The sequence below is a fragment of the Syngnathus leptorhynchus genome, chromosome 16, assembly GCF_054491065.1.
Source record: "Syngnathus leptorhynchus isolate UIUO chromosome 16, UIUO_Slep, whole genome shotgun sequence".
Taxonomy (NCBI): Eukaryota; Metazoa; Chordata; class Actinopteri; order Syngnathiformes; family Syngnathidae; genus Syngnathus; species Syngnathus leptorhynchus.
In genome coordinates, this window is record NC_141210.1 from 2,825,793 (window position 1) to 2,850,476 (window position 24,684).

Consider the following 24,684-nt stretch of genomic DNA (forward strand, 5'->3'; position numbering starts at 1 on the left):
AAATGTTATGCTAAACATTGCAAACTGGTTGAGTAACTGTCATTTATACAAATTATACTCCTCAAAAACTGCTGCCATGTTTGTTTGCCAAAACAAACCGTGCACAGAACCTGATGTTTTTATTTCTGCACAGAGAATCCAAACTGTAAATCAGTGGTTCTCAGACTTTTGACACCAAGTAGCACCTAAAATAAATACTTTGCTTTCCAAGTAGCAACATTACAAATAACATTAAAATACAGTAGCGTAAAAGGCCCAAGTGTTCATCAAAAAGAAGATGGAGGTTTGATTCCCAAAAGGTATATATATATTATTATTTTAACTGTGGACAGTTCTACCATTAACATTACCATAAATTATAGGAAAACATTTATTTTAAAAAATCCTACATTTTTCGATATAAAAATAATATAAAATATAAATATATAAATATATAAATATAAAAGTGACTATTCTTGGGAGATTAGTTTGTTAGTTTTATTGACGAAAAAAATACTTTATTCCTATGATTAAATTTGAAAATGGCAACGTTTTTCTGTTGATAAGCTGTCGAATTAATTTTTCTTTCGAGTGTGTCAGGCATGCTCGATGTCACCGGTGTTCACGCCACGCTGACGTTTTCCAGACTTTTGGCCATCGTTTGGCCATAAACCAAAGCAGGCGTGAATTAGCTCATTGACAAAGCAAACAAACGGGCATTTATCCGTACAGCGCCGCCAACAACCGAATCATTACGAAAACCATCCTCGAGTTTAGACAGCCTCGCGCTCGCCGCTGACACTTCACGACTCCCTCTCGCTCGCTAATGTTTACTCGAGAGCCAACAGGCGGCCATATTGTGTTGCCAGAGCCGCGCCGCCTGCAACTCTGATTCTTTCATTGACTCCGCTTGTAACTCGATTTACTTTCACCATCAATGGCTTTACTGTGGAGTTCCGCTATTCGAGGTGGGATAGGGACTCAGATAAGGATCTCAATTAGCAAAAATGTGCTATAATTGACAGCCATTGGAATGCGTTGGATGGATTCAAACGAGCATGTTCACTTTTGAAGTATGCATACAGTTTGATTGGATTTTCCCCTCCTCTGTCACGTGTGAGGCTGCGTATCAACGGTTGTTTCTCTCAGAAACTCAAGGAGGAGCCGAAGAATCCAGCACATGTTGCACGCAAGCTCGCAGGCGCCACGAGAAGGATTTACGCATCTTAATAGGCCTGACCAATGCGAGACGGATGCGCTGCTCGTTCCCAGCGCGCTGATTTAGGCAAGTCTGCAAAAGCGACAGGGGGCGTCGAACGTCCACCCCCACGCACACACGCCCACCAAGGAGGAGGTGTGGGAATGTCCTCCTCCTCCTCCTCCGGCAGACAACAAGCGCGCATTGACCGCGCGGCCATCCGGTGACATCACGCGCGCCTCCCACCATAAAAGGTGTCAAAGCGGCGTCGGGACGGACGGACAAGCGTGACGGGCCCGCGAGGAGGCGTCCGCACGCTCAACATGGACGCCTCTCACCCGTAATTGCGCATCTTGTCGACATGGACGGCAACCTGGCGGCCGTGTGCGCGGTTCTGCTCGTGTCAGTCGGCCTGCTGACGGAGCGCGTCGGTTGTCAGCACTATTTCCTGCTGCGGCCGGTGCCGAGCGACAGTCTCCCGCTCGTGGACTTGCAGGAGGACCCGGACCCCGCACTGGACCCCCGGGAGCGGGACCTCAACGAGACGGAGCTGCGCGGAATCCTGGGGGACTTTGACAGCCGCTTTCTGGCGCTGTCGCGGCCGCCGCCCCCCGTGTCAGAAGAGGCGCAGGCAAAATCGGCCGAGCTCCCGGAGGTCGACGATGAGATGCGGCAGAGGCTGCCCAAGGAGATCCGCGCGCTGGACTTGGACACGCAGATGCTGGGGCGGCGGCACAAGGGCGGCAAGAAGCTAAAGCGGCGCTTGCAGCAGTGGCTGTGGGCGTACTCCTTCTGCCCGGTCCTGCACTCCTGGACCGACCTGGGCGCGCGCTTCTGGCCGCGCTACGTGCGGGCGGGCAGCTGCCCATCCAAGCGTTCGTGTTCGCTGCCGGAGGGGATGATGTGCAAACCTGCCGCGTCCGCGCACCTCACCGTGCTCAGGTGGAGATGCACGCACAGGAAGGCGGGGCTCAAGTGCGCCTGGATCCCTGTACGCTACCCTGTCATCACCGACTGCAAGTGCGCGTGCGCCACATAAACCAAATATCTGGATGGAGGGGAAGTCATCATGTTTAGCGCAAGGTGACATCCTGCTATATTCCAGAATGTGGAACAAGTTTGGTGACCTTTATGCACATGCCGTGTATCACTCAGCATTATTTGTAACCAGAGTGCGGATGTTCACCTGGAAATGTTGTGTCTTTGTCAGAAGTGCATTGTGGATGACGAGTGTGCATCTTGTAAATTAAGAACTTTTGGGGGGGCGAGGGGGGGTGCTATTTATTCTTTATATTCTTGCAATAAAACAAATGATATGATTTCAAATGCACTCGCTTGCCTTCTTCTTTGCATCATCAGTGATGTCATCAGTGACACACATCTGAGTTGGGACCGTTTCCGTGTACAGTATTTTCGTCCTCATTTAGTTTTTCTTAGTGAGCTATGTTTTGAGGAAACAAAATACAATCCTCCTTAAAAGAACATGACAAAAACTGTGTGTGGGGGGGTTCTTTTTTTGTTAACTTGGGTTCAATAGAAGACATTAGTCTGGACATATGTCAGAGTTTGGTGGGTGCGTGGGAGCTTGCAGTCTGGCGGCGTGCCAGCTCGCGGCGCTCTCCCACACGCCGCCTAATTGGAATGTTTTCAAACGTCGTCTACATTCAAACGATAGCGGACATTTTTTGTCTGCCGTAAATTCTAGCGCTTTCGGGCGGCGGGTTCGGATAACGGGCTATCCTGCCGTTTGATGTCCAGAGCTCGTTAATGGGAACTCGGGCTGGTATGCGAGGTCACGGCCCGCTTTGATGTCAGCAGCCGTTTGTAAAAGATCAGGAAGCGTGGCAACTTTTTACGCCTTCTGCAGGTTGCGAAGGCCAAAAACTGGACGCGCGTTCCAGGAGGGAGTGTCTCCTGACATCTGCGGCTCATCCCTGGTGTCTGTTGAACCGGCAAAGCATCAGCTTCAGTTATCCTGGCTCAAATTGCGGATTTGCAATTTTTAGGGAGTGTTTTCCTTGCAATATCAGTTGGTGGTGCAAGTGCACCTTAAGGCAGAAGAAGAAAGCAAAACGTTAGGGGCAGTTGTTGAGGAGATGGGAGAATTTCTTCAAAAAGCAGCTTGCATTGGCGTCATATCAGCATGGAGGTGAAAACCTATTTCAGATTCGGGTGTGGGGGGGTTGACAAGGAATTCTTGCTCAGCGTGTTTGATCCGACCTTGCCGCCATCAATCAGATGGCGGGCCTGTTCAGGCTTTTTTTTACTTCAGCTCTTCAAGAGGCCAAACAAAAAGTATGTTTCACACATAAATTCACGTATCCTGACTAAAAAAAACATGTAACAGCCAGTTGAGTCTATACTGTCTTAATAGCAAGGACAAAAAGTGAACTCATTAAGCTTCAGGTTTGAAGGATGCGGAAAGCTCAGACGGGTTCCCATCTGAGGTTTTGGAACTGTCAGACTTGAGGACTCCGCAACCGTGACGGATGTTGAGCGAGATAAGACGGACGAGCGGCTTTGTTGTCCCTTAGCAGAGCTGCTCCTCAATATCAACGCAACTTTGTTGATTTAGAAACCAGCGAGCCCCGATCGGGTTTCCAAACTTTCCCTTTGAAATGGAAGCACAGGAGACACTCCACCGTCCCCTGAGGTCCTCCAGTGGTCTCCAAAATCCCTGGACAGTCCAAACATGTACATTTCAAAGTCAAAGCAGAGACTATGATAATCATATTTGTTTCTTTTTTTATACAAATTATTATTTTTCCTCAAAAGCCCTTTCTCAGTCTTGCTTTTGCTGCATTATAGTTTCAGGTGTCACAAAAGCAAAGAATATTGGCGTCAAAGTCACTTTTGTGCTTGTGTCACGTCACAAAATGTTTTTCGCTACTTTCTGATTAGAAACTGGTGACGCGTGCTTAATTAGTGATTACTAACAAAACGATATATAAAAATAATGCTATTTTTTGAATATCAGGTGGTGGTCAAATGTCCCGCAGAGGACAATTGATATCATGTAGTGAACCCGATGTACTATTTTTCATTTATCGTGTTAAAAAATAATGGCAGCTATTCAATGAAGCCTTGGCTTTCTAGAGCAACAGCGCCATCGAGTGGCTCCGAAACTCCTCACAGGTTTTCCTGACGTGTAGTCTTTTAGTGGCAAAATTACTCAATCTCTGTACCTAATTTTAATATATATTCTGTTACAAGCGCTCATTCGAGTCCAAGCACTATTTTGTGAGTTTTTGTCGTGTGGTGACGTCACGACTGTGACGTTAAGCTCGTGACGTCGACTGTCAACGAACGTGCGAGTGACAACGAGCGGAGTACACAAGAGACGAACAGAGCGCAAGACAGCGGAGAGGTGGGCAGTAGCAACAGCCACAACAACAACAACAACAAAAAAGAAGAAAAAGATGTCGAACGACCCGTGCGAGAAGTTTCAGGCGAACCTTTTCAACAAAAGCAAGTGTCAGAACTGCTTCAAGTCACGCGAGCTGCACCTGCCCGCGCACCCACGAACGGAGCACGTAAGGACAAAACCAAATTTGTAATTTGAAAGCTTTCGACTCATCACTTGCTAATTAAAGCTCGCTTCATTGAGCTAATGCTGCAATGCTTCCTTCATGCGCACTCGAGTCACGTGATGTCCTCTTCTAAAATGGAAATGTTCTTCACAGGTGCTACCAAGCACCTCCTAGTTTGATATGGCAACATTAGGCTTCATTTATGGTTCTTTGAGGTGATAATAGCACCTTGGGCCTCTTTTTGAGTTTCATATCTAAGAACTGAAGCAATTGGATCATAGCTGGTGCTATTCAGAACCATTAGGAAGGATCCTACATAGTATCCAAAAGTAGTTTCCTGATACGATGGGCGATTCATTTTGCAAAGTGGCCACATTAAAAGTGGAGTGCATGAGCTAAGCTAACATGTTAACTTGCAAAATATTGAATCCTTGTTCAGGCCAAGGCGCTGTACGCCGGCTGGCTGTGTTTGGCACCTGAAGGGGCCGTCTTTGACAAGACTCCGCACAGATCACGGGTAAGGCGGTGCCGTCTTAACACCGTGATGATGAAGACGATGCCTTTTCTGACCCCCACCCGGACCCTCCTTTTGCTCCAGCAGAAATGGCAGCGTCGTTTCTTCGTCCTGTATGAAGACGGCGTTGTGACCTTCGCACTGGATGAGCTGGTGAGGCGGGCGGGCGGCCATGTTGCTCCAGATGTTTCGCAGAGGATTTAGGATTAGTCCCAATGCTAATGCACATGCACCCCCCCCTTCTCCTCCTCCCCGCTTTAACCTTTACAACCCCCTCAAATGTTAATTCAGATATTAAGTCGTACAATATTATCTGCTCAACATTTTTTACAAAATGTTTTCATCAGAGATGCAAGCAAACATTTCTAGGTGGTTTTATTTTTGTGTTGATTTGAATCTGTCCTCTTTTTTTTTTTTAATGAATGAAGGCTGAGGTGGATTTTTGATGTCTTAGTTGTTTGTTTTCTGTCCACCAGCCCGGCACCTTACCTCAGGGCACACTAGACATGAATGCGTGCACGGCCGTGTTGGATGCTGAAGTGCGCACGGGCCAGAAGAACGCCTTGTGCATCGTCACCGCGCGTCGGCAAGTCTTTGTTCGTGCCGACAACAAGGACACCATCAGCGGGTACGTGCGCCATGACGCTCCACTCACTTCCTGTCTTCTCTGGCCTTTTTCTGTTCTTATGCTTGGGCTCTCCTGCCAGGTGGCGTGATCAGCTGTCTGCCTTCGTGCAGGCCAACGGCAACAACGTCAAGAAGAAGCGCAAAGTGGACGCCATCTGCGTGCAGGTACGAAATGAAAATTCTCAAGATGGTCACATCAGCGTATTCAACTTAAACACTCTTCTTTTCTGACAGGCTCCGTCACCCGCCAAGATGGCCGCCCCAGGCCCCACTTTTCAAGCCCTAGTGCTTGCAGATGGCCAACATCAGGAAGACCAACAGGTTGAGAAAATCCCGGTCTGGAATGTCACAGGGGGCCACGCCCTCGCAACAGGTGAAGTCCAAGTCCAAAGTTTGCATCCATGCGGAGATCTGACTGAGCCGGAGACCAAGTCCATCCAAACTTGTGCTAACAACCTAAGGTGACTACCAATCCAGTTCTTGCTCTGAAATCAATCAATCAATCAATCAATCAATCAATCAATCAATCAATCAATCAATCAATCAATGTTGATGCTCGTCACGCTTTGCAGCTGCGACTTTGCAGCGGGGAAGCTCTCGATGAGTGGTGAGGCGTCCGGGCTGGAGCAGGAAATGAGAATGTACTCGTTCAGGTGCGGCAGGAGTGACGCACGCACCTCAGAGCGAGAGGTAAACGCTTGCAGATGACTTTAATCAGCCCTTTTTTCAAATAAACATGAATGCTGTCCATGAGTTCTGTTGTGGAAGTCATGTGACCAAACACTGCATCCCCATTGGCTCCATTGTACTCTTGTCAGATGGCAGCTGTTGGCATCTGTACAGCTTCTGGCTGGATGCCTCTTTGATCGAGACCTGTGTGCGTGTCAGCATTTTCTGGACCGGCTCTGGACAGCTTTTTGGATTACAATCTCCAAAAAGCTTCCAGGGCTCAGTGTAGGGATCCAGTGGTGCAATGTCCGTCCCCCCCCCTGTGATGCTCAGTGGTGGGCTAATCCTCACTGCTTAGCACTCCACGCAAATGCAACCAACTGTTCCACTTGACTTGAAATGACAACATTGTAATTTATTTCATCAAATGTGTCTTTTTTTGCAGCCGGATTTGTTAAACTTCAAAAAAGGTTGGCTGGTCAAGCTGGACGACGACGCTCAGGTGAACAAAAATATTTTCTTGTTCAAGCACTGGAGTGTGTCAACTTTGTATTTGTCGCTCTCTAGTGGAGGAAGTACTGGTTCGTCCTGTCCGCTGACTGCCTCAAATTTTACAAAGACGTAGTGGCTGAGGAGGTTTGTCGAAATATGGCTTTTCTGAGTTATTTTGCTTTTCTTTTTTGTGCCGTAACGTTTTCATTCCTGCCGCCAGGCTTCGGAGCAAGAAGGCGAAGTGGACCTGAGCGAGTGCTTCAAAGTGACCGAGCAGCAGGTCCACAAGAACTACGGCCTCCAGATTCACGTAAGACACTTCATTTTGTTTTCTTCTTCCCAAACGTAAACTTTCTCTCAACATCTTGCAGACTCCGAAAAGAATCTTCACGCTGTCAGCCATGACGGCGGGAATACGTCGGAACTGGCTCCAAGCGCTCATGAAAAACGTGCACACTTCTCCTGATGTCACCAGGTAACTTGTTTACGACTTTGGTAGGGTGAAACGACTGGTCCCTAATCACGTGTCACGTGTTACAGTTCGTCTGGCTCAGTGGTGGTCCTCAGTCCAAACCCAGAATCTTTGGTTAAACCGGACGTGGCTCCTGATTGGTCGGAGTCAGATCGGCGTTCCAAGCCTCGGAGCGTTCTGGAGCGAAGGCGGGAAGGTCGCTACAAGACTTTTGACTGGACCGATTTTCGGCCTCCCGGCAGATCGACGGAAGTCGATCAGTCTCCGGCCCCGCGTCCTCCGCTGTACGGCGAGCTGGAGAAGAAGAAGAGAAGGGAGGCCCGGAGGAGGCGCTACGAGAGCATCCTGGGTTTGCCTCCCGGCCGAGAGGTGATGGGCGACGCAGCGGCCGCCGCCGCCAGCCTGAAGGATGAAATGGAGGCTTGCTGGAAGCAGGTGGAGATGAAGAACTCTCTGCGCAATGCCAAGATCCTCCACATCAACAACGACGACAACAACAACGCCGACGCCTCGCCCGACTACAAAAAGGCGGTCAGTACACGACCGGCGAGCATGTTTACTAACTCACAATAACAAAGTAGCTAACTTAGTTGTTTGTATGTTGCAAGTTTGAGGATCTCAAGTGTCAACTGGAATTGTCAGAGCGCAGCCGACTGGAGCTGGAAGCTTGCCTGAGCATGTGGACTTTTTATCACGCCAGGGCAACGGTAAACGCTGACGTTCATCTTCTCGACCCAACGTTATGACTTCATCAAGTCACTTTTCCTCCTCTCTTGTCGTTGCCAAAGTCGGAATGTGTTCACACATCCGGAGATGATGTTCACTCTCAGGGTGAAAGTCCGGCAGTTGGAATCCCCGGAAGCGGAATTCCCGAGCGCTGGCGTCTTGTCGACGACACGCCCGCACCGTGGCCCAGCGAGAAGGATGACCATTCGGTTCCCGTCTGGTGCGAGAGCTTGGCCTTTACGGTGTCGGACAGTTCAGACCTTCAGACTGACCCTGAATCTCCAAACGAAGCTCTGGACATGGATTTCACATGTGACCATGGTGAGCCTCCTGGGACGGACGCTCCGCCGTGTCCGGACTCCGAAGGGGATTGCCGGTGTACAGCGATGAATGGCGTGGATGAGGCACGGGGCGACCAGCCGGAAGCGAGGAAGCTCTTTCAGGAAGTGGAGATCCTGAGTGGTCAGAAGGAAGCCCTCGACCAGCGCAATCAAGAGATGCTCAACCAGTTGAGCGAGGCCGACCGCGAGATCCAACGTCTCAAGGAAGAGCTCAGTCTCAGGTGTCCCAAAAAGACGGAGGACCTGGAACGGGAACTTCTGGAGAAGGACCAGCGGCTCATGGAGGCACAGACCCGTATCACCTCCCTGGAGGACAGGCTGGGGGACGCCGAGATACTCCTGCAGCAGCGAGAGGAGGACCAGAAGGCTGGGGTGGCGGATGACGGGGTCGCGAGCGTGGGAAAGGCCGAGGGCTTCCTACTGCGATGCTTCCAAGCCACCGAGGCCAAGCTGACGGAGCTTGAGAGGAATCTCCGCCAATCGGAGCTCAGCTGCAGGCGGCTCCAGGCCGAGAACCGAGCCCTGAAGGAAGCAGGGAAGCTCCACGTACAAAACAAAGACGACTTTCCAAGGCCCGCTCCCGCAGACGCAAGAATGCAGCAGATGCTGAAGTGGAGCTTACTCAGGTGGAAGGTTCTGGACAGGTTCTTGGATGTTATTGATAGACTGGAGGCGGAAAAGACGGCAGGGCATCCGTCCGCTTCCTGCCAGCAGAGACTGGAGGAGCTTTGCAGCGAGCTGATGGATGGCGTCAACACCAATGCTTCCCACCCACAAGAACAAGATGAGGAGCTTCTCAGTGACGCGGCACCCCAGAGAATTCTGGAAAATCAAATATTGATGTTGGGGCAGAACCTTCTCAGGGAAGATGACAGCCCCACCGTTTTGGATGGGAAACTCGAGGAGAACATTCAGCAAGTTCTAGGGTTAGGGACATCAGCGGATAGCGAGCATCCCAATGTGACGGACAACAGCGGTGCGGAATTCTTGGGAATGATCGTCCAGATCTTCTCATCCTGGATCAACGTGGTGTCCTCCGACACGCGGGACAAAGTCGGGATGACGGCTGAGCGTTTGCGCGCCACCTTCCTCTTCTCCACCGAGGCGGCCTTCTGCTGTCACATGACCAGCAAGTGTGATCGCCTGCTGGAAGAAAATGCCCAACTGCAAAGGCAACTTTCCCACGCCGAGAAGCAAGTTGCTTGCGTCGATGCCGGCTGCCAGACGCAACAGGAAGCGCAAGAACATCTAGAAGAAGAAGGAGGCCAGGAAGTGGCAAGACACCAGGAGGCGGGTCGAGTGGCTGCGCTGATGAATCGTGTGAGTCATCTAGAGGAGGAGCTGTCAGTCACCATACAGAAACTGAGCTCAGATCAGAGGCGACATGACGAGGAGATGCGCAACTTGAAGGTAGGGGCCCACAAAACACCTTCAAGGAGCTTCATTGAAGATTCTAAATTGTCTATGTTTACAAAAAAATTGTTTGCTTTATTATTGATGTCTGGTACCTTTGGTTGCTTTGGTCTTTATATATAACTTCAACTTTTTTTTTTTCATCAGGCGGAGTGCGAGCGTGGGTTGGCCGCCATGGAGGCGTGTCACGTGAAGGCGGCCGAGGAGCTGCAGCAGCGACACCTTCAGAAAGTTGACTGCCTCCTGGCCGAGAGAGACAGGATGCTGAACGAGGAGGCGGTCGCCACGGCAACCGGTGAGATGCGTATGTGCGTGTGTCAACAATGGCAAACGGCTGGTCAAAACAAGGCGCACGCTGGCCAAAACATGGAAATGTCAATGATGAGTCATCAATTTATGTTTGTCGGGGTTAGCCATCGAGACCATCGAGCGCGCTCACCGCGTCGAGCTGGACAAAGAAGTGCAGAGGAGATATCGAACGCTCAATGTGACAGGGAATGCGCTCACGGAAGAAGTCTACAAGCTCCACAGGTACCCGCCAACAGCAGCCTGTTAGCATGTTAGCGTGTTGCGCATCAATCTGTATGTTTGCATATCCGCAGCGAGGAGCTGGCAACCTGTCAGCGGGAGCTGGAGGATCTCTCCTATGGGTTTACCCTCAAGTGTGTGGAGATTGGTCACATGACTCAGGAACTGGATGAGCTGAGGAAAATGCTGAGTCAGCAGCAGCAGGAGAAGGAAGACCTGATGGACCAAAACCAGGTACTAAACTGCAAAACAATTGACCTAAAATGATTGGTGGAGAGACAATATTTTCAAATATCTGCAGACTTTCGTTTTTGGCGGAAGAATTCGGTCTCTACCCCGTGGGAGGAGCATTATTTTAATATGTCGTCTTACAGGAGCTGAACACTCACCTGGCAGCCGAGGTGAGTCGACTGATCGAACGGGATGTACTTCCTGTAAATCAGGGCGACAACATATACAAGATGGAGGTGAGTACACTAAATGGCAACCATACGATATACTGAATAAATATATCTCACAATGCATTATTATACTGTAAAGACATTTTTAGGGAAAATGTAGGAGATATCTAGGTTCACTATAGGGGGAAAAATATTTTTGGGAGAGAAAGGAATGAGTAAATTAAGGTGTGCTTGCAGCTCCTTCTGCGCGTAAAGGAAAGCGAGCTCCAGAGCATGAGGCGACAGGTCGCCGCCCTGCAGGACAACCTGCTGGCCTCACAACAGATCAGAGTTAATTGGAGTGACGAATAACGACACAGGAAGAAGCAGGTCGGAAATTCTGCTGAAGCTTCTCATGTAGCATATAAATTATCTCTGTATATCATTTTTTTTCTCAGGCAATTCTTGAAGGTTAGTTGTGTTGTTTTGTACATTTTGTCCGTGGTCTTGTAAATATTTCTTGTTTATTATTCTGTCAATTCTGCTTGGAAAAGTCATTTGAACACATAAGGAAATTTCATATTTATTATTTTATTTGAGTCGCATATTTATTATTTCCTCATGTTTCACTCACAATAAAGACAAAAAAGTGAACTCTTTGTTGACTCAATAAAAAAAAGCATCCTGGGATGACTGTCAAGGTGGTGTTGGTAAAAAACGAAGTATTTCTTCATGAGAATTTGAAGACAAAATACCCATTAAGTAATTTAGCGTTAGGACTGTAAAACTACCTTCTATGCTCAGAAGTTATTTTGAGTTTTATACGCAATCGTCAGTCGCCTTGTTTCTTTACTCTTACTTTGGAAACAACACTCCGTCTTCCGGTTTTGTTGTATTTGTTTGAATGACGACGTGATGACAGCTTTTGTCACAACAACAACATCATCTTTAAATAGTGAGTACACATTACAACACCGTATTATTCAGATTTGATTAATATTACCCGTTTACCGCATGTCTTGTACGCGGCTTCTCTTTATGATGACAAAAAAAAAAACATTGACGACGTGTACGTGCTATGCTAGCTGTCCGGCCAGTTAGCATGCTAAGCAACTAGCATGGTGTGGGCTGGTTGGTGGGCCTGTTGAAGCCGGCGGAAGAGGTTCGTCAGCGTGTAGAGCTTGGCCCGGGACCCAGCCGGAACCTCTGCACCACAGCCGCTGGTAAGAAAATCCACTTCGTCATTCGCTCAAAAATAAAATAAATATTACTTTTAAATGAGGGTTACGTGTAAAGTTACGTCACTGTTTGGTTTTGACCATTTAAATTCTTAGCTCGTACTGTAAATAACATGGAAATTAAAATTGTACATGAAAACTTATAAAACGAAAAACAAACTGAAAAAACCTGACAATTGCTTGAAGCTGCTCATCAATGTTGCAATTTTGATCGCAGAAAATTACAATCAATTGGATCTGCTATTGTTTATATGACCACCATATCAAACTGCAATCAAACTCGTGTTTCAGCGATGGAGGCGCTTCCATCTGAGCCTTCCGTCATGGCCGTCGACCTATCCAAGAGCTTCTCCGCACCGTCCCGGACCCGAAACCAGCGTGCGCCTGCCTCTGACCTTCCCACCAAGCCTGAGTGGTACCACAGATGTCCGACCGGCTCGTGTCTGGATTCCTCATACAGTACCGGAAGCTACGAACGGGAGCATGGCGTGGAGCCTAGCCATGTGAGCGCCGGCCTCCCGCAGGGCGTGTACCGCGATGGCGACCTGTGGTGCCCCGGCTTCTACCAGGCGGGTGCCAGCTGCGAGGATGACAGCGACAGCGGCTCAGACGTCATCGTGCTGCTGGCGGCCGCCAAAGAACCATTGCTCTGCGCCTCCTTTGTGGCGGATGGCGTGCGGCGCATGGTGGAGCCACTGTCGCCCGCCCCATCCTTGCCGGGATGCTGCCAGCAGACGCTCAGCTTGCAGAGTAGCGACGCCTCGTCATCAGAGGAAGAAGAAGAGGAGGAATCTGAAACCTCGGCGGACATCCCACCGCATCACGCGAGACCTGTCGTCTTATTAGCGGACCTGAGCACCGACTACTCAGTCTACGACGGTGCCGCGCCCTCCCGTGCTGACGTATTGAGCGACGACAGTGATGTGGTCGAAGTCCCAGCAACCCAGAGCACACGGAAGAGGCCGACATTTCCTCCAAATAAAATTCAGGAGAAATCCGCTGCGGTGGGACGGAAGCGCAGTGTCCGAATCAGTGCGAATTCCGTGCAGAAGCCATTGTCGCCCTGGAGCACACGACACCGTCTCGCAAGAAGCGTGAAGAAAAACGCAGTGGGCGTTTACTACGAAAGCTGCAACTCTGACGACGCCACGGGTTACGCGCTGGAGAGCGACAACGATGCTCATGGGTGCCACGCCGGCAGGGAGTCTGACAGCTCCTGCCAATCCTGGGACCTCAACCAATCTCATGAAGCTCACCAACACCTCACCGCTGACAAAGCTGAGGACGCACGAGAAACCGATCATGTTAACAAATCAGACGGCTTCCCCCCGCGCCGCGTCAGCAACAAAGCCAACACAGCTCGCCAAGGTCACACTAGTGAATCGGATGATGCTCTTCAACGTCCCGTCCCAGACGATTCTGATAACACTCGCCAACGACACTCTGCCAACGAATCAAATAACTCTCAGCGGCGCCGTGCCGCCAACAAATCTGCCGACACTAGAAAAAGAACTTCAAAGTCGTCGTCGGTGGCTAAAAAATCTGTGAAGAGACAACGGCGCAAACGTAAGGCGTGGTGTCCACCGTCGTCTCTTTTCTCGCCGCCGGAGCCTCAAATCAAATTAAGGTGCACTGCCATGCAAGAAACAGCCAAGAAGAAGAAGACGTCGGACAAGTTTTGCCCGTTTGTGCGAGTGCGGCAGCACGGCAGCTTGCGGCCAAACGACGTGACGGTGGTCAACCAGCAGGACCAGCTGGACGTCTCGCTTCAAAACCAACCAAACACCACTCGCTCTTCTGGCGTCATCCCCAAAACCTCCTGCTTCCGTCTGGGTCGACTTAAGGACACCGGCGACACCACGCCGCTGTGCTGCCTGTGCGGTCGCCAGGCCAACGCTGATGGGCTAGGTGACCTTCACGGTCCGTACTTTCCCGCCGAGTTGCTGGAACGCGGCGACGCCGCCGCCCAACAGTTTGACGAGCGCTGGGTCCACTCAGACTGCAGCGTGTGGAGCAGCCAAGTCTTCCTGGTGCGAGGAAACTTGTATGGCCTACGGGAGGCGGAGCAGCTGGCGAGCCACACGGTGGGTCCGGTCCTCTGTTTTTTTTTTTTGTCTGCTTGTGATGACATCATCTTCTGCTAATAAATAATCAGTACTTCTACTCCCTCTATCAGATTTGCTGTGGGTGTCATCTGTCAGGCGCTATTATGGGATGTTCGCACAAAGGCTGCACACGATCTTTTCACTACGCCTGCGCTCTGCCCTCAGGTATCACGTGGAGCTTCTGTGTCTGCGTATTTGACACGTGAACGTGCGGGCGTGTGATTTCAGGTTGCGTGCTGAACAAGGACAACTTGTCACTGCGTTGTTCACAACATCACGTGACCACGTGTCAACAACAACACGACGGACACGCACGGGTGCGTTGGTTTGTCTGAGCGTGCGTTTGCGCGTGTGCGTTGACACGAATGTCGCATGTTGACACGTCAGAGGAAAAGTTGGCGAGCGGCCCGGCGTCACGTCAGGTGACAGACTAGGCGACCGTTCACATCACTGACACATGATTGACACATGGAATCACATGACTCAACATCGGCGCTCCGCAGTCATCACGCGTAAGTAATCCGACTACTTCGGTAACTAACGCGAAAAAATACAAAGTTCTCAAGTTTGCTTTCTTTTGCAATCACCCTCAGGCGGCACGGCCTTCTCTGACCACGCCCACTCTCCCGTGACATCATCAAACCCAGCCCAAACGTGTGTACGTCAGCGGCAATCAAACTTTACGGTACCGTTTCCCCTCCAGTGTAAGTTTTGTGACGGTTGTCATATTTTTGGGTGTGTGCATTTATTTCGCATTTGTGTTTTTCAGGTGACGCGTTGACGAGCACGACAAAGGTTTCAATACAACAGCAAATTTCAATGCGAGTTGGCTTTTTGTATCACTCCACGTATGTTTGACGCTGATTAGCAAATTTTCTTCACTTTTTTACCAAGTTACTTTTTATCAAGTTTTAGAACTCCTGTATTTTCAGATTTTTGTTTTGAAGTTTGACTCATAAAAGCTTGTGCAATATTGATTTTATTACCGAAACCTGATAACGAGGGCGGATTCTGAATTAATGTTGAAAAGTTATCTTCCATCTCTGATTTAAAGAAAAAAAAAAATCAAATTTATTGACCAGCGTTCTTAACCGTTCGTTCATAAGTCCAGTATTATTTTTGTCATAGCTGTTGCTTGGATACGCGTCATACAGTCTCGTCACCATAATTTAAAATGACTACATTATGATGTCACGTCTGTTGTTTATGCTCGTTCGAAGATCAAATACAGGAGATCACTTTTGAGTAAAGATTGCTTCCATGTTTATTTGGAATGAACAAGCAGGTCTTGCTCGCTGCTCCATTTTGTTATGATCTCACACACCAATAAATGACATGACAATGAATGAATCTGTGTGTACCGGCTAGTGTTCACATCCGACATCTTCAATTTGCAATATTTTAGGAACTACATGCACACAAGCAGCACAGATGTTTTGTAACAAGGTGTCAATACATTGTAGTATGGATTCAACCAGATATAAGTAACTCAGTAATCATGAAACAAAGAGTCACTAAAAGCATGCAATTGGTCCCGATCAGCACGGTACTAGTTAAATGTGAAACTGGACAAAACCGTGCGCCGCCCGGGAATCGAACCCGGGTCGCAAGAATGGGAATCTTGCATGATACCACTACACCAGCGGCGCTTTGATTAACGGAACGGGAAAATTTGTTTAAATATAATTGATTCTATCACATCTAAGATACTAGTCTATTTTCATGTGACATGTTAAGCACGTTGGAAAAATATATATATATATGTATTCATATCCTTTTTTTTCGTAATGTACTAGCGGTATTACCCGTCGCTGACATGTTGTCAGTTACATGAGTTGACCACTAGATGTCTCTGTCCACGTTTGTTCTCGTCTCTTAACTTGTTGACCACATCGTTACTTTGAACACTCAGCAAACGTCTCAAATACTAACAACATTCAGTTTTACAGGTGTCACGACAATAATCATCTGAATGATAGATTCAATAAGGTTTTGAGTCATTAATTGGTTTAAAGCTAAGTGGAAAATGCTAATTTGGTTGAAGCTTGTCGTCCGGTTTATCACTGCGTGTGTGCGCGCGCGTCACTTTCTTCCTCCCTCCTTGCTTGCAGGCGCGTGCTCGTGATGCTGCGGTGACGTCACAGAGGGGAGAGACTCCGCTGGGTTGCAGTCGGCACCGGCGGCTGCAGGTTCACAAACTTCAACGCGTGCGTGACGAACGAATGCTCCTTTCCACGCTCCTCTTCCACGAACATCTTTGGGCTCAGGACCTCAATCAGGTGGAATTGTGTTGACTAACGAGCGAAGAAGTGACCAACTCAACAAGCTACAAGCCAACTCATGGACGCCAAGTGGAAGGAAAGTTGCAAGGGTGCTTTTGGAGCGTCTCCTCAAACGTGGACGTTATGATGACGATGCTGGCGGTGGTGTTGAGGATGATGATGTTGGTGTACTGATGTTTGAAGATGATTAGCGAGGAGAGAAGCAGCCACGTCAATAAACAGTCGGCCGTGGTGGGCTTGCTGATCCGCTCTCCCAAGAGGAGACTCGCCCAACTCGGTCGGAAAGCCAGCAATGGATCAACACAGTAAGACCAAACAACTTGACTTTTTCTACCTGCATACATCTCCAAATAGACACACTACTCCAATTTGTGTCAACATTTATTCTACTTTACGCCGTGTTCTACATTTTCCAACGACATCATGGAATGCCCTCGTATGTTAGTATGAATCAGTCACTGAGGCTTTTCATTGGCTTCATTCCCTCGAGCGGGAACAGGATGCACATTGAAGAGCTGCTATTGAAGAGCCAACGTCCGTCCTGTCCTTTAATCTGAGATATTGCTTTGTTGTCATCACAAAGATATCACCGACTCACACAACAAAGCAAATCAAGAGAACAACAACTAAACAACTGTATATTTTTATTGATAACATCTTTAACGCATTTATGTTGTGCGCCGCAGGTCCCAAAGTTCGACCGGCATCGTCCGCTCTGCCGAGAGTTCGGGCGTCCGGCAACCGGCCAAGTCCAAAATCCGGCGCCACAATAACAACAACAACAATAAGAAGCGTCTGTCCGGCGTGTTCAACCACAGCCCCAATCTCCGCCGAAGCGACGGAGGCGGCGGTTCGGCCTCGGCGCAGGACGACCCGGCCGAGCTGTCCTGCCAGCTGTCAGTGCCCGGCATCCTCAAGATCTTTGGGAGTGATATTTGCCAGGGCGCCAACTACAAGAGCGTCCTGGCCACCACACAGTCCAGCGCCAAGGAACTTCTCAAAGAAGCTTTGGACAGGTCAGAATCATAAAGTGAGATGTCTCCAATCAGATGCTGCTAAGCGAGAAGTCGCACTGACTCGCTCACATTTTTGAAAAAAAAAAAAATCAAGAAACTCTTAAAGGTCTTCATCTGGCGTTGACCGAAATTGACCCCGTTTCAGGTACAGTCTGGAGAAAGCGGACGCCTGCGCCTACGTGCTGTGCGACGTGATCGGCCAGACGGGCCCGGGCGGGCAATGGCGTCGAGAATGTTTCCGCGTGGTGGGCGACCACGAGAAGCCGCTGATGCTGCAGTCGCTGTGGAAACCCAAAGAAGGATTCTCGCGACGCTTCGAGATCCAGCTGAGGCTCCGCGTGGAGGAGCAGAGCCTGAAGGAACGGGACACTGTCACCGCAGGTACAAAAACAACGAAACTCAAATCGGCAGATGGGCCGCATCCAATATGGCCGACGTGTGTGTGTGCATGTGTTTGCGTCTCAGCGGCCCAGTGGAAGGATTTAGGGGAGACGCACAGTCAGCCTTTTCTGGCTTGATCCTTTTGTCCTCCTCCTTATCTGCGCCTCTCATGGAAGGCAGCCACGGGAGACCAAAGCTGTCCTTATCTCTGTTTACGATGCCGCGGCATCCAAAGCCACTCAGCGCCACGTGATAACTGCTAACGCCGCGCTTCCTGCTCGCACAGGAACTTCGAGTCCCGTAAACTGTCCCGTGCTGTGCATAACGTAAGAAGCATAAAATGAAATAAGTGAACGCTGCGGGTTCTTGTGTCCAGGAATCAACGCTCAAGCCCGCAAGCTTCAGCGGAACCGCTCCAGGGCCACCTCATTGTTGGTGGACAGCAGCTCCGCAGAGGGCCTGGACGGGACTGACTTCTGGAGGAGCCTGAGCGAGATGGACCTGAGCGCCATGGGGAAGGAGGCCCGCGGGGCGCGCCACTCCCGAGACCAGGACCGGGTCAAAGATCAGGACGAGGATGAGGACAAGGACGCTCTCAGGCTACTGGGCACGGAGAAGGAAGAGACGGAGAGCAGTGACGACAACGCCACGCAGTACTCCATCCACCCGCCCTTTGACTTCCCCTACTTCCTGCTCCTGCACGGATACAACCACAGACAGGTGACACGCCATGGTGGGGTTGGACAAAGATGAATTGATTAGGTTTGATCATTAAACATTAAAGTTCTCGCGGTGTCCTCAAGAGTGTGACGGACAGTACGGGAAAGTCCTTTTGTTGGCACATGCTGAGCGTTTGCTCAGCGCCAGAGGAGGACACGCAGGCACAAGGAGATCAGATCAACCTGATTACGAGCAGGTGGGCTATTCCGGGAGGGCCTGAGAGTCGGGGGATGGGCCGTCCGATCACACGACGGCTGGCCTTCAGAAAGCCGAAGCACTTCCTGTTGTCCTCAAGTCTTAACCTTTTCACTTTCAAGCAAGTCCTAAAATCGGCCACTTAAGTCCGACCGGAGTCGAGTCATGTGACCAGATGACAGGGACTATTGGATGTTTTGGGGATGCCATGATTTATTTTTTTTGACTTGCGGCGCTTGAAGTTTTTGTTTGTTTGCAGGACTTTGTCATCTACCTGCTTAGCGGGAGCAGCACAGTGTTGGGCCGCTGCGGCGAGCATCGCGCCGGCGAGGACGAGGAGCGTCTGAAGGTGGACATCCTGCTCTTCGCCCCCGACGTGCTCCCCCGCCATTGTCGCGTGCGTCGTCTGGACGCCGCCACCCTACTCAAGCCGCTCCACGGCGCCCCCGTCACAAAGAACGGGGCGCCCCTGAAAGAGGAGGCGGAGCTTCACCCCGGCGACCTGGTGGGCTTGGGGGAGCACTACCTCTTCATGTTCAAGGACCCCACCGGCGCGGCAGCGGGAAACCTGCACAAGGTTCTGAAAGTGTAACTTCAAAACTTTTGAGAGTGGGCTGGGTTAACTCTTACTTTCCACAGACGCCTCCCTGGATGAGCCGCCTGTGTCCCAACTGGGCTTCCGAGCCTCATCCCGGCTGTCGGTCGTGTGGCTGGCGCCCCGCTGCTGCCAATTTAGCGGAAGACGGCGGCGCGACGCTAAGCTACCATGCCGAGCGGGAGGACGAGGTCCTGCGGAAGATCCTGAACACGTGGGAGCCCGGTGACGGGGGGCCCAAGCTGACAGTGGCCTTCCTGCTCAGCCTGTGCCTCCGTCGCTCGGCCGGCGCCCGCGACTTGGACCGCTTCAGGCGCCTCCTGCTCAAGGTGGCGGCGCGCGTGCAGAACGCCGTCTGGGTACAAAGCAACTCGTCGTTCCACAGCAGCTCTCTTTGAAGACAACGTTTCTCAACTCAAGAGCGTAACATGTTTTATCGTGCAACAGGACAAGACCAAGGAGCTCGCGTCGAAGCAATCAGACAGGTGAGCCGACTCAGTCCGCACCCGCGTCGGCCCGGAGGATTGCTTTTCTCACGTTTGGTTTGTACCTTGCGATTAGCGAGCCCCCACCGCAGACGCGACAGCTGATCTCGGGTCTACGTCCCCTGGCTGCGTGGATGGCGAACACCATTGAGCTTCTGCACTTCATACAGCACCGCGTCCCTCAGCTGATGGCCAACGAGGGTGACCGGCGCCGACCAGGTGAGCCGTCAACATCCCCCACGTCCGTTTGTCCATCACTCACACGAGTGTCACGCTGACAGGTCTGATGGACGAGGAGGAAGTTGCGTCCACTCGTGCCGCCTGCGAGGAGGCCATGACGGTGCTGGAGGAGGTCATCATGTTCACCTTCCAGCAGTCTGTCTACTATCTCACCAAGGTTTCTCACACACACACACACACACACACACACACACACACACACACACACACGCACACACACACACACACACACACACTCATTTACAATCGCCCCCACTTACACATACTCTCACTCACTCACATTCGCATTCTCTCCCTCCCTCGCACGCACACAACCACACACAAACACACGCACGCACACACAGAATGTGTTTGGGAAAGATCACTGTGTCAACACGCGGGAAGCGCACACAATGGAAAGATCAGCTGGCCTTATCTGCAGCCCTCAGTAGGCAAAGCCTAGCAGATAGCGCAACACACACTCCAAACACTTTCACACACACAAATAATCCTCCTCTCACACATACACTCACATATTTGTAGTGTTTCCAGAGAGGAAGTGAGCATGTGTGTGTGTGTGTGTGTGTGTGTGTGTGTGTGTGTGTGTACACGGAAGGGAGGAAAGTGTGTTTAATTTCCTGATAAACGTGTGGGAATACTTGAGAGGATTCACAATGTGGCCTTCTCGAGAAAGGTCATCATTACAAACCCAAAAACAAAAGTCAAATTTAGAAAGGGAGTGAAAGGTCGCCTCGGTGATGCGTAAGCATGATTTTCCACGTTGCGCGCTGGCGACCAAGCAGCCGTTTGTGAGTCAGCCGTCTTTTTCTGCGGAGGTGATGTCACCCGTGTGCGCAACAATGAGAAAAATGCCGAGGAATCCGTGGCGGTGTCAACCTTGCGCGCATTTCATTCTTCTCGCGAGTCCAAAGGAAGCAGCGAGGTGGGGCTGGATGAGTCTCATTGCTCTGGAATGAATGATTCGAAGCTTATTTGTGTGTGTTGCTGATGATGACCTGGTCCCAACTCCTAAGAAATTCTCCCCTTTCCGGTTCTGTTTAGAACATGTACTCGGCGCTGCCAGCCGTGCTGGACGGCAATCCGTTCTCGGAGAGCGGGCATCTGCGCGTGCCGGACGGCCTGAGCGGAATCCTGGAGGTGCTGAAGGAAGCGCTGCAGCTCTTCACCTCCTTCCAGGTGCACGCCGACATCTGCCTGCAGTTGTGCGCGTACCTCTTCTTCTTCATCAACGCCTCGCTCTTCAACGCGCTCATGGAGCGAGGTGAGAGCCGGCCGCTAAGCTAACCGCGCTAACCTTCGGGAAAGAGCCGCTCGGATGTACTCGCGTGGGACTTTTTTCCCCTCCGCAGGCTCGGTAGCGGGTTTCTACCAGTGGTCACGAGGGGTCCAGATGCGGGCCAACCTGGACCTGCTGATGGACTGGCTGCAGAGCATCAGCTTGGCCGACGTGGCCGCCGACTTCTTCCAGAAACTCTCGGCCGCCGTCAACCTGCTGGCCACGCCCAAAGAAACGCTCCTTCAGGTCGGGCCTCATTTCACGCGTGAACAGAACTTTTTTTGGTCGAGCACTTTTACGTACGACCACAGCACGAGTTAGGATGAGGTCGCCAGCAGTGGTCACTAGGAGCGTTTTAATCGACCCCTCCCATGCCCCCCCTCTCCCTCGGCCCCTCCCACCCCTGCAAGTGCAGCCATGTGGATGTTTGGAGCTATTCTGGGAGGCGGCCCGGCCACAGCGCGCATAATCAATGGCCACATGTTCCAACGTTAGTGTGTGCGCGCGTCTGCTTGTGAATGTGTGGCTGAGGTTTCTAAAAGTGCTCTCGTGAGGTTTCCTTGAGTGGACCACGTTGGTGAGCTTGCTCAACATTTTGTGGCCTTCAAGCCTAACGTGCAGAATTCATATACTTTGTTTGTCAACAACACAGTAACGGCAATGTAAACAAGAAATTAAAAATGTCGTCAGATTAAAAAAAAATAATTCCGATAGAGAAAATGTTTGTCTTTTTTTTTTTTAAATGTCATGACCACCGTTTAAGTGCTTTGGGAAAGCTTGTAGCTAAAAAGATGATGACTTTGTTCCTCATGCAGGCGTCGTGGACTTCGCTGAGGTCCGAGTTTTCCGCCCTGAACGCGGCGCAGCTACAGCACATGCTGAGCCAGTACAACACGGGCAAGAACCGACCCACTGGTTGGACTCCTGGGCCGGAACACGCCGAAGACGCCTGCAAGACGGGTCGGTCCCTATTTAAATATCTGTAACATAGTTTAGAAAATCTTTTTTTTTCACTTCAGAGATAAATTGTGTGTGTATGTGTGCGCAGCGGACATTTTGGAAAGCTTCGACCAACACCCGCCGCTCATCCTGCCAAGCAGGAGTTTCTTTTTGGAAGAAGCCCACCAGGACCCTGCCCTCCTGGAGCAACTGGCCCACCTGCAGCAGGCCATCGACCAGACCTCCCCCAGGGAAGGGGAGGTGGAGGAGGTAACGAGTTGTCATCTTCTGTATGAACATTTTTTTGGGTCTTCTTCACACTTCACTTTACATCCTTTTGCTTGTGGTGGACATTGTCCTCAGATCTCCTCGGCATCGTCCGCAACCACCTCGTGTGAGACCTCGCGTCCCCCTTGCCTGCCGCCGGAGCCCGCCGACAACCCCAGCGTCAGCGAGCGGGTCGTGACCCGGAAGCTGAAGGAGCCGGGCGGGACTGGCAAACTGGACGGTCGCAACCGGAGCGCTCCTCCGGACCCGTCCTTCCTCCTCACGCCTCCCGACACCCCGCAAGCAAACCAGCTTGCAGACGGTAACAAGTGCAATCCAGCACACCATTTCACACGGACACAAAAATCACTTAAGTGCTTTAACGGTTCATCTTGCTAATGTGAACCCCCCCACACACACACATGGCCCCCTCGATCCCCCCTGCGGTGCTGCTTTAAGCTTGAGGATTGACTTGATCTGAAGCAGATGTCTTAACTCTCATTGGCTCATTTCTCACTCTGTAATTAGCTTTTGCACGTTATTATTTTCCATTTCCGAGTCATTAAAAAAAAAAAACCTCATCAACGTAGATGATTTTTTTTTTTTTTTTACTTTTTATTAATCCCTCAATTTGCATAACTTAACCGATTCATGATTCGGTTCAGAAATGAAAACCGGCATTTGTTGCCGAACATGCCAGCGTGCTTTGCGGGCCCGGCTGAACGTTATTTGGAAAGTTTACTAATCCTATAATCGGCGCCAAGAATTGCAACGAGGCGCTGAGGTCAGGACAGAAAAGAACGACGGCGGTGACGGGCGGCCACCCGTCAGGACAATTTACAGTTCACTTGCTGCCTGGAATCTTAATCGGACGCGTGCGCCTTTGTTTGCGCCACCTACACTCACTCTGTGTGTATGAGTGTGTGTGTGTGTGTGTGTGGGGTGTATGTGTGGTGTGTATTCATACTGCCGGGAAAAGCACTGCAGGGGGGGTGCGGTGGGAATACTACTGGTTTTAAGTTCCATGCACACATAATGACAAAAAAAAGATTGCAGAAGTCAAAATTTGTAAGTCGCATTGTCGGCAAAATCTTGCTGATCTTTAGCGGTTAGCAGTGTCACACTGTTAGCCAAATTACATTTTTGTTTCTGCGCAGAGGGTGAGCGCGTTGTCGAAAAGGACGACGACGACGATGTGTTCACGGTGGAGATCCATCGGGGTCCTCACGGTCTGGGCTTGGCCCTGGTGGACGGCATGGTACCTTCAGGCCGACTTATTACTTTACTTTGACAGGAAAACTCCTCATGCTATTTTTCTTGGTTTTGTGTGAGCAGAAGACACCACTGAGGATGAGCGGGATTTACGTCAAGTCGCTCGTTCCCAACTCGCCCGCCGCTCTGTGCCTCCGCCTCAAGACAGGAGATCGAATCCTGGCCGTCAACGGCGTCAGCTTGGTCGGAATGGACTACAGTGTGTAAGTGCGACTGTGTGCGTGGAAAGATCTGGAATGTGAGAGCGGGAAAAATGCCTGCCCCAAACTAAAATCTCGCCAACAAATTGAGCCCGTGAATATGCAGGTGTGGACTTTCTGTTCCCCAGTGGGCGTGAAGTGATTCGCTCTTCGGGAGACTCGTTGAGACTGCTGGTGGCCAACATGGACCCCAACAAAAACGCCAACAAAAGCTCAGAGACGACCAAATGCTGAACAGGAAGTCAAGAATGTTTCCTGCTTCCTGTCCGGAAGTCTCTCCACTCACTGCAAAACCTTTTCTTGTTGTTGTAATTTCTCAATGTTTTTACTCATTTGTATTTATAAAAATGCTATTTTCTCATATTTGTACAGTTAACGTAATCACAATAAATCCATATCATTGTGGGGTGTGCTGACATAGGCGCGCTCGCAATGTGACAGGAAAGCAGCAGGGTGTGTCTGCACCACTTTTTTTTTTTCCCAGTTTTATTTTTGAGAATGACTGTGACCACAACTGCGTCCTGATGACTTCCTGCACAAATCCAAAGAAAACACTCTAAAGAGTGATTGGCTGCCCCCTGGCGGCTGCGTCCAGTGCAGCATG

General features: G+C 50.4%; 4 protein-coding genes and 1 non-coding gene across 8 annotated transcripts; 4 read left to right on the top strand and 1 right to left on the bottom strand.

Annotated features, from left to right (window-relative positions):
• Positions 1-1,538: 1,538 nt before the first annotated feature.
• On the top strand, positions 1,539-2,416 carry nog1 (noggin 1). The gene has a single exon (XM_085934201.1). It carries the CDS (start codon positions 1,539-1,541, stop codon positions 2,214-2,216), a length of 678 nt encoding a protein of 225 aa, XP_085790327.1. The 3' UTR covers positions 2,217-2,416.
• A 2,007-nt stretch (positions 2,417-4,423) lies between these two features.
• LOC147044054 (uncharacterized) lies at positions 4,424-11,560 on the top strand. Of its 3 annotated transcripts, none has more exons than XM_085934336.1 (19): positions 4,424-4,710; positions 5,147-5,224; positions 5,306-5,374; positions 5,698-5,849; positions 5,929-6,013; positions 6,083-6,309; positions 6,421-6,538; positions 6,963-7,019; positions 7,085-7,153; positions 7,230-7,319; positions 7,381-7,484; positions 7,550-8,012; positions 8,090-8,188; positions 8,270-9,958; positions 10,109-10,256; positions 10,375-10,492; positions 10,564-10,723; positions 10,864-10,956; positions 11,128-11,560. In XM_085934336.1, the coding sequence occupies exons 1-19, from the start codon at positions 4,597-4,599 to the stop codon at positions 11,239-11,241; spliced, it is 4,047 nt and encodes a 1,348-aa protein (XP_085790462.1). In that variant the 5' UTR covers positions 4,424-4,596; the 3' UTR covers positions 11,242-11,560. The 3 variants fall into 3 exon arrangements, with proteins under 3 accessions (XP_085790462.1, XP_085790463.1, XP_085790461.1); XM_085934337.1 differs by having other exon boundaries at positions 5,309-5,374; positions 11,128-11,559; XM_085934335.1 differs by having other exon boundaries at positions 5,147-5,374.
• A 176-nt stretch (positions 11,561-11,736) lies between these two features.
• On the top strand, positions 11,737-15,547 carry LOC147044055 (uncharacterized). Of its 2 annotated transcripts, none has more exons than XM_085934339.1 (8): positions 11,737-11,824; positions 11,955-12,092; positions 12,399-14,191; positions 14,284-14,377; positions 14,441-14,529; positions 14,600-14,724; positions 14,806-14,916; positions 14,982-15,547. In XM_085934339.1, the coding sequence occupies exons 3-6, from the start codon at positions 12,401-12,403 to the stop codon at positions 14,636-14,638; spliced, it is 2,013 nt and encodes a 670-aa protein (XP_085790465.1). In that variant the 5' UTR covers positions 11,737-11,824; positions 11,955-12,092; positions 12,399-12,400; the 3' UTR covers positions 14,639-14,724; positions 14,806-14,916; positions 14,982-15,547. The 2 variants fall into 2 exon arrangements, with proteins under 2 accessions (XP_085790465.1, XP_085790464.1); XM_085934338.1 differs by having other exon boundaries at positions 14,806-14,897.
• Positions 15,548-15,790: 243 nt separating this feature from the next.
• Positions 15,791-15,861, bottom strand: trnag-ccc (transfer RNA glycine (anticodon CCC)). The gene has a single exon. It is a non-coding gene; the product is annotated as a tRNA-Gly (tRNA).
• A 461-nt stretch (positions 15,862-16,322) lies between these two features.
• Positions 16,323-24,528, top strand: LOC147044057 (ras-associating and dilute domain-containing protein-like). Its single transcript, XM_085933764.1, has 17 exons — positions 16,323-16,799; positions 17,181-17,510; positions 17,656-17,891; positions 18,268-18,611; positions 19,066-19,383; positions 19,446-19,760; positions 19,849-19,886; positions 19,963-20,105; positions 20,168-20,283; positions 21,168-21,387; positions 21,476-21,648; positions 22,218-22,362; positions 22,451-22,611; positions 22,705-22,930; positions 23,766-23,866; positions 23,944-24,083; positions 24,209-24,528. Exons 1-17 carry the CDS (start codon positions 16,678-16,680, stop codon positions 24,312-24,314), a joined length of 3,234 nt encoding a protein of 1,077 aa, XP_085789890.1. The 5' UTR covers positions 16,323-16,677; the 3' UTR covers positions 24,315-24,528.
• The last annotated feature ends 156 nt before the right edge of the window (positions 24,529-24,684 follow it).